The following is an 8,929-nucleotide window of genomic DNA, read 5'->3' as shown; positions in this document are numbered from 1 at the left end:
CCCCCCCCCCACACACACACACATATTAATAGGACCCCTGATGTAAGGCCAAGAGTTGGTTTCAGATCTCCATTGTTATGCCTTACAGATCAAAGGGAGTTGTCATCCACTTCAGACTATCCAACTGAATGAGTCCAATGGAAAGAAAATGTGTACCATAGCCCCGAGAAGTAGACCCAAATATTAACTCCCCCATATATTTTTATAAAACTAGCATGTGTGGAGTCAAACAACTCGTCTTTGTGCCCCCAGTAGATATGTGCGATTTCGTTTCGTCACGAATCTAAATTCGTACGAATTTTCCTGAAATTCGTAGATTCGTAAGCATACGAAATCCGAATTGCAGTTTCCGAATTATATCCGAAATACGAAATTCCGTTAACGAATTTCGGATCCGAATTTCTTTGAAACGGGAACTAATATTACCCCTGTAAATGAGGTTGAATAACATGACAAGATTTTTTTTAAAATCCGAAATACGGATCCGCTGCTGCTGAGGGTTGCATTACAATATACAGGCAGGAAATACGAAATTCCGTTGACGTATTTTCGTTCCGTTACGAACATTCGTTATATATTGAAGTTAAAAAGCAAAGTACATTTATATTGGAGTTGATGGTAGTTTTTTTTTTTTAAGTCCGAAATACAAAATTCGGATACGGAATCTGTTAACGGAATTCGTATTTCGGATACAAAAACTACCACATAGACTCCAATATTAACAAAGGTATTTTTGCTTTTTAACTTCATCATAACGAATGTTCGTAAAGTTACGAAAATGTGCCGAAACTAACGAAAATCCGTATTTCGTACGAATCCAAATTGAGTTTCGGATACGAAATAATGGATATTACGAAACGGAACGAAACGAAACAATTTTTTGACGGCGCACATGTCTAGCCCCCAGGGTTTTACAGATGGCTTTATGATTGTGTGCTGCACAGGATCGGACTTATGAATAATTACCTCTCTTCAGATTTGTTTGAAGCTTGCATTACATCCATCTGCCCCCAGGTGCTCATGGAGCCTTTACATCTAGTCCATGATACCTTTTAGGATGCAGACGCATCGCCTGGTGTTCATTGAACACACAGGGTTTAACAATGCCTTACTGTAAAAGAAAATTAAATATTTGGCCGTCCTCCCCACTATATTGCTCAAATTATTTCCATATCTTGAATTTACTTATGGACACCGCATTGTTGCCCTGAATTAACTTTTTACTACCGTAGCTGGATCAAAACATTGTGAAAAATGTGACCCATCTACTGTTTTTGGCTGGATCAAACATGGTATAAACTCCTTTTTTGTCTCTAAAAACATTGAGACATTAACTCGATTACCTCTGTTTTCTGTGCAGAACAAAGTCATCACTCTGGATGGACTGAAGGTTAACTTGCAGGTAAGTGACCCTTGTAAATGATTAAAGAAGAACTCTTCTAAGGTTTACTTAAACTTCTCACAAGGAGCAACGTCCACCAAATGTCATTTTAATACAGCGAGTACCTCTGGGGGGAAAACAATTCTTGCAGTGCAAGATGGCGTCCAGGAACAACCAATGGTCTCTGACCTTGTCTAAGTGTTGTGGCCGCAAAGCTGGCCACGCTGTTTGGCTATAGGTAGCTTTAGGGTGTAATCATGGAAAATTCCTGGAAATAGAATTAAAGCAGAATTATGAGGCGAGTGATTTTCACTCGGCCTCATAATCTGAGCCGACCTGTGACAATGAAACTGTCACAGGTCGGCTCAATAGATCGGAACTGAGCGAACACATACCGGCGCTCGCTCACTTCTCGATCCTGTCCCTGCAGAGAGCTGTGACTGTCACTCACAGCTCCCTGCAGGGATCCCCCCCTCCCTTGTCCGATCCTCCAGCGCTGACTGGCGAAACGGACAGGGGAGGGGGCGGGCACACCTGGCTCTGCCTCTGGATAGGCAGCGCCAGCTGTCAATCCCGCAGCTGGGTGGATCCAGACAGTATAGTCGGGATCCGTCCCGGCTGCGGCGTCTCAGTATACTGCGAGCTTTGGGTCACGGGAGAACGCTATTTTGTGTTCTCCCGTGACCCTTAGGAGAACTATGGGGAAAAGCCCTGACCCCATAGTTCTCCTTTAACAGTTGATATCACAAGCCTACTCTAAACTGTCTGTGCCTCTTGTTTGGTTTGAGGCTACTGCACAATAGATCCTTCTTGACCACCTTGGTACTGGAGCAATTTCTTAATTTTTACACACGCATGCTAAAATTTGAATTTTTTGATAGAAAATCACTTTAAACCCCCAAACAGTTGTATATTTTCTGAAAAGCAGAGGCCCTGTAGACTACAAAAAAAAAAGTAGCTGCATTTTTAAATGTCACATGATATTTGTGCAAGTATTCATTAAATCTGTATTTTTAGGGGGGAAAAAACAAAACCCTAAAGTGAATTTTAGTGCACACAAACAGAATATTATATACAATTTATTGGATGAATAAAAGATGGGGTCACGTCGAGTAAAGAGATACCAAACATCATGTGTTAAAATTGCATGCGCCCGTGCAATGGGGAAAAACTATGGTACTCTTATTGTTCAAAGGGGACAATTTAAAAGCCTTTACTGATCATCAGTTTAGAGTTAATAGTGAATTATGGCCCTAGAATTATTGCTCTCATTCTGATGTTCATGGCGATACCCAACATGTATAGCAAAATCATTGTATGTGCATGCCCGAGCCACGCATGTTTATTCGCATGCAGATGGTGGGGTTGGTGTTACATTTATTTTATTACTATTAATATTTTTTACTTTAACACTTTTCTTCTTTTTTTTTCACTTAACTTTATTGCTATCACAAAGGGGATAGCAAGCCCCTATTTGATACAGTGTGGAGACATCAGGGTTCTAATAGATCTAATAGGTCTCTCCTGCCATCCAGTACAGACAGTCAAGCACATGAATGGGGCAGCACACTAGCAGGCTGCTAAAAGTGATCTGGGCAGCTCTACAGCCGCCCAGATCACTTGTAATTAACAAGCATTGCTGCTAAAGAAGAGGATACCGAGGTCATGATTTTAACAGCAGCCATGATCTTGGTGCAACCACTTCAGGAAGAGGACGTGTATGTATGTCCAGCAGCCCTAAAGTGGTTAAAAAAGAAGGTCTCATTCCAACACATTTGCCAAAAATAATTGGATCATCCCTCATTTGCTGGGTTATACTTGTCTCAGGCTACTTGGACTCGAGACGATAGTACTCCGATCTCCCCAATGTTGTGAATCGTGTACATGACGGCTGGAATATTACCCCTAAAGGGGAGGGGTTTATTTTAATGTGAATGCAATATCAGGATGTATATCTAATTCTAAATGTTTTCCATATTGCAGATTTGGGACACAGCAGGTCAGGAGCGGTTTCGGAGTGTCACCCATGCCTATTACAGGGACGCACAGGGTAAGTCAGCTAATTAGCCGAAAGCTGAACTCCATGCGAACCATATACAACACCCACACTCATTAAAAATCATTAAATGCATTTATAAAGGGGAAAGATCTCCATGATTTCCTGTCTGTCATGGCGTTGGCACCTATTTACATTGCCGGAGGAAAGATTGTCAGATCAAGTGTCTAGACTAGGGGTGGCACCATAACCCAATGGTCAGAGATTCAAGATTTATGCTGTGTCCTTCAATGAAGGAAAGAGAAATATCAAAAACTATTGCCTGAACATACCCCTACAGCAACCTCTAAAACGTTTTGGCACAGATGCATCATAGGATTTGTAGTTTCGCCACAGCTGGAGGGCTGGAGTTTGCCCACCCCTGGTCTAGACCTTATAAAATGTGAGCAACTTTGAAAACAAACTCTAGCCCTCCAGCTGTGGTGAAACTATTATTATTATACAGGATTTATATAGCGCCAACAGTTTGCGCAGCGCTTTAACTGCAAATCCCATGATGCCTCTGTCTCTGGGAGTCATTCATATAGCTGTCAGAATCTTGTAGTGCTTCTTGGGATTTCTAGTCCCACAACAGCTGGAGGGCCAGAGTTTGCCCGCCCCTGCTTTGAAGGGTACTTTTAAAAATGTTATACCATTCAACCATGTGCCAGAACGTTTTGGAGGTTGCTGTAGGGGTATGTTCAGGCAATTGTTTTTTATATTTCTTTCCTTCATTGAAGGACACCGCATAAATCTTGAATCTCTGGCCATTGGGTTATGGCGCCACCTCGGCAGACACTGCTTTGGGATGTCCCAATGGTCAGGGATTCCAAATCTTCGTTGTGTCCTTCAATGAAGGAAAAAGAAAATAGAATTTTTGTTGTACTCTCCGTAAAATACTTTTCTCTGCGTTCACTGAAGGACACAGTACCCGCCTCTCCGGTCGCTTTACTGCAACCTCTTCTTTATGTACTGCTTGTGACCATCTGAGCTTCCTCTAGCAGATGGGGGGCCTGGCCTTTTGTCACGGGCACCTCTAGGCTGTGTTTTCTTTTTATTCCTAGTGTCCTCATCCTGAAGGTCAAATGGATATAGTATGTCACAAGCACACGACAATCAAGTGTCCAAAATCGTCTTTATTGACGTATGTACATCTTGTCACAGAGAAAGCAATGTTTTGGGCCACTTCCTTCATCCAGGTCCAGGTCAAGGCCAGGTTCCTTCATCAAGCACAATATGTTTTGGGGCCACTTTGGGTCCATTCATCAGGAACAATATGTTTCAGGGGCCGCTCTGGGTACCTTCATCAGGAACAAGATGTGCCTGATGAAGGGACCCAAATTGCCCCCAAATTGTTGCCTTCTCTGTGACAAGATGCACATGCGTCAATAAAGCCCATTGTGGAAACTTGATTCTGGTGTACTGGTGACATACTATGCCTATTTGGAATCCAGCTGCGCCATCTGCAGTCACTTCAGCACCCATCTGCAAGGGGTATACCGGTAACGAGTGCGGTGGGATATCTATTGGACTCCGGACGGTGGTGCCTTAACCCAGTGGTCAGAGATTCAAGATCTTTGCTGTGTCCTTCAGTAAACGCAAAAAAAAATCCTATTTTTCTCATGACTGTGTCTCTTTTTAAGCTGTAAATGGCATACTTAGAACATAGGGATGTCTTTTTATTCAGCAACAGTTGTGGCCACTTATCCAAGAAATCCCTGGAGAGTGCCTGTGCGTGGATCAGTTGTACTAACTCTAATACCCAGATCCTGGTTGGTCTGGTCTGGTCTGGTCTGGTCTGTGGCTATAATAAAGTATAATATCTGGCTCAGTATGGTAATTTGTGCTGATTACTTATTTCTCTTCCCACAGCTTTGCTCCTGTTATACGACGTTACCAACAAGGCATCATTTGACAACATCCGTGTAAGTGACAAATGGCCTTGTGGCTCTAGACATTTTAGAAGTGTCTTTTTCTTCATCATGGTGCATGAGAAACCTATATAGCTGTAAAATGGCCATCAAAACATGGCTCTCTCCCTATTCAATCCTTAAAGAAGAACTCCTGGGGAAGCAATGCCACCACGATCGGTGGATTGTGGGTGCAACACCCTAGCTCCTGCAGACCGTTCCTCCCAGGCCCTGTCCGTACAGAGCCACAGACTGTTGGCTACGGGACTGGAGGAATGGACTACAAGTGCAGTGACCTGATCCCGATGACAGGAGCCTGCAGAGAAAAGAACCCCACAAGTTCAGTCTGGCAATGCCTCATGGGACCTGGTGTAGGGTCATAATATTTCCGGTTAGATCCCGGGGAAAGGTGAGTGCCCTAAATCTTGTGAGAAACGCTCTAGTGCAGCCTTTCTCAACCAGGGTGCCTTCTGGCTTTTTTAGGGGTGCCTCGAAATTTTTGCACATGCTCATGCCTCTCCATGGTGAAGGCAGGTCGCCAGCACCATGGAAAGGAATGCTGCTAATTCTGGAAGGGTGGGATCCATTCAAAAGAGGATGGAAGCAGATGTTTTCCTCTGTCATGGGGTCTGCTTTGCCCACCACCCTCTGCCATGCTGGCCCCTTAATGGTTTGTTCACACCATCTCCAGACCAGAATGTTTTTTTTGTCTGGTAAAAAAATGCATACCCATGGAAGTATGGAAAGAAAGCGCTGGACCCGTGTGGTTATTCTCTTGGTGTTTCTCATCCAACAGTAGTTAAGTGATGTGAATATGTGTGCTCTCCACAGCATCACTGGCTTGAGTGGACGCAGTAGAACTGAAGCACCACACCAATCAAAATAGTCCAGATGTAACTTTCTTCCATTAGGGCCAGGGGACATTCAAGTAGAGCATCCAATGCGCTTCTGGGGTCCAAAACACACCCCCTTCTTCAGGGCCTAATGAGAAAAATTGTGTATGTGCACTACAATCCTTGCAGCTTGACAGTTGCATTGAGTTGTGATGGGAGTACTTCAGAAGTATTTGGCAACCCTGCCAAATTAGCTGCTGACAAGCCTAAAGTACAGCGACTTGCGCATTTCACCGAACTCTGACCCACTGTGTTCGGTCGTCTCTGGAAACATACAGAGGGTTTTATGTACATACCTGTACAGCCGCATCTTCAGCCAGCCTGTGCTTGAGTTTCTACAGGCTGGCTGTATGCAGGTGTAAAGCGCACCTATCACAAGAGCAACATGCCGTGCTGTGCGCTGAACGGCCAACATGCAGCTGAGGTGCGAGAGCCCATAAATGTTCATTAGTAAAATGTACATTTTAAATAGTATTTTAATCTTTTAAAAAAGTCAAAGTATATTAATCATCAGCTTTTATAAAAAGTTGGGGAAAAATGTAAAAGACACAACTATTTAAACGAGAGCTTCAGGCAAACAATTTTTGTTTTTGTTTTGTTTTTTTGTTGAAAAAATACACTTTATATATAAAATATTAAGAAAATACTTTTTTAGGGTACAATCCACCCTATAACGCGACGTGGTGCAAGAAGACCACTAGACAAGGGTCCTGGCTCCACTAAGTCATTAATGGTGCCACATGGTGCCACATGAGGCCACATATCACCATATGATGTGAATATGTGGTCCATCACCCTGTGGTGAATTTGTGGTCCATAAGCAATAGGGATGCCCAGATACCGTCTTTTTGGTATTGTGCACGAGTACCGATATTTACTTTTTTTTTTCGGTACACGCCGATACCGATATCGGAAGTCCCATAAAGGAAGCCGGGCGGCGTGTAAAGACTCGCCACCTGGCTTCCCGATTAACAGGCAAGCCGTCTCCATGCTCCCTCGTCACCAGGTGATGAAGCATGGAGCCGGCTTTCTGGCCTATAAGGAAGCCGGGTGCTGTGTAATGACTCATTGCCCGGCTTCCTGATTGGTCGAGAAGCTGGCTCCATGCTCCCTTCCTCACCAGGTGACGAGGGAGCATGGAGCCGGCTTCCCGGCCAATCGGGAAGCCAGGCAACATGTAATGACTCGCCACCCAGTTTCCCGATACCAGCAGCTCTGGTATCGGGCTAGGCATCGGAGCATTTGGGCGAGTATGAGTACTCTGCATCGGCGCCAATACTAGTAGCAGTATCGGTGCATCCCTGATCAGGACCTACCAGAAATACCTGGTGGTACAATGCCAGACGTGCAGTCCCCAAATAAAGTTCAGCTCCAACAAAAAAAAAGCTTGTACAGATTTAACTTACAACAAGCAACATGTGTGATGGTGGGGAAGGGAAAGGGGTAATGGTCCATATGGGGATTGAACCCTCAACCTTTGTGTTATTAGCACCATGCTCTAACCAACTGAGCTAACTGGCCAAATTCACAGATGAACAACATATGAGGGAACCGTTTTACCTGCCTGTCCTTTCATCCTCCAGGACAGTCGCAAACTTGCTGTCATGGAGGATTCCTGGAAAAAGAAGTTATCTGGTAATAACTCCTTTTCCTTGTCTACAAAAGTCCTTAGCAGCAGGGACTGTTGTCAATAGTTCGATATTCTCTGCAAAATCTCTTCAGTAACAGCGTCGGTGATATACACGAGCCAACAACTCTGTATATATCTCTGCTGTACCCAAGTCCTTCTTTATAATTGTTTACATTATTCCTGGGAGTGGCATCTCCTCCACCCCTCTCCTTCCTGACATTGTTTATTATAGGAGGGGGGACGTCTGAGCCGTAGTTGTGCAGCAGGGAAGACGTAGCTCGTAATTGTAGAATGCGGATCTGTATGACTCATGTCCTACAATGGCCAACAAAGGCCCAATGGGAATTATTTGGTCTAAAAATAGATATTATCGGCTGCTGTATTAGAAAATGTCATAAATCTGTTCTTTTCCCATATTTATTTCATATTATTTATCATACAATGAATTGATCTCCCACAGCTCTGCTCTATGCACAATGTAAAGCACAGTGTTGATGTTGCTGCCATTTGTGCAAGGCAATATCTGGGTCTGCAAAGGCATTTGGTGCACACAAAGTAGATTTATATCCTTTGTGGTTATTGAAGAGTATGTGTAACAGAGTTTTTGTGCCTGTAGTTCAGCTGTAAGTATTTAAAAAAATGCTATTTACATATTTGTACGAGTGTTTGTTTTCTTCTTCTTTTTTTGTTGTTTTTTTTTTTTTTTTAACATTTCTCCATCTCTGACATTTTTCAGGCTTGGCTTACAGAGGTGCACGAATTTGCACACAAGGATGTGGTCATCATGCTGCTCGGCAACAAGGTATTGGTAACTTCCTGAACTGCTGCACTTCTCCGAATTGTGACACCCGCTAGATGGTTTCTCACACGCCGTGCGGAGTATCTATGCCACAGTGCATGGGGTGCAGTACAGTGTATGTGCAGACAACCTCCCCGAACAATTGCTGCAGCTGCACTCATACACATGTCCTCCTGTAGCCAGTTGTAGAATTGGAACTTTGCTTTTAAGTTAATATTCAGTAAATTTAAACAGAACAAATACCTAATTTACGGATTACCATCTGCAAAAAAATAATTATA

The 8,929-nt window shown here is 43.5% G+C and overlaps 1 protein-coding gene across 4 annotated transcripts in view; it reads left to right on the top strand.

Moving 5' to 3' along the window:
- The window catches only part of RAB37 (RAB37, member RAS oncogene family), a 41,828-nt gene that overhangs the window by 27,226 nt on the left and 5,673 nt on the right, over positions 1 to 8,929 (top strand). For all 4 annotated transcript variants that reach the window (XM_018554088.1, XM_018554086.1, XM_018554084.1 and 1 more), the window contains 4 exons: positions 1,361 to 1,402; positions 3,365 to 3,431; positions 5,289 to 5,341; positions 8,586 to 8,651. In XM_018554088.1, the coding sequence (XP_018409590.1) occupies positions 1,361 to 1,402; positions 3,365 to 3,431; positions 5,289 to 5,341; positions 8,586 to 8,651 (228 nt within the window). The remainder of the gene's footprint in view (positions 1 to 1,360; positions 1,403 to 3,364; positions 3,432 to 5,288; positions 5,342 to 8,585; positions 8,652 to 8,929) is intronic.

Source organism: Nanorana parkeri, unplaced genomic scaffold (genome assembly GCF_000935625.1).
Source record: "Nanorana parkeri isolate BGI_ZX_2015 unplaced genomic scaffold, ASM93562v1 scaffold141, whole genome shotgun sequence".
Lineage (NCBI taxonomy): Eukaryota > Metazoa > Chordata > Amphibia > Anura > Dicroglossidae > Nanorana > Nanorana parkeri.
Note: the sequence above shows the minus strand (reverse complement) of the source record. Positions and strands in the feature narration are given on the sequence as shown.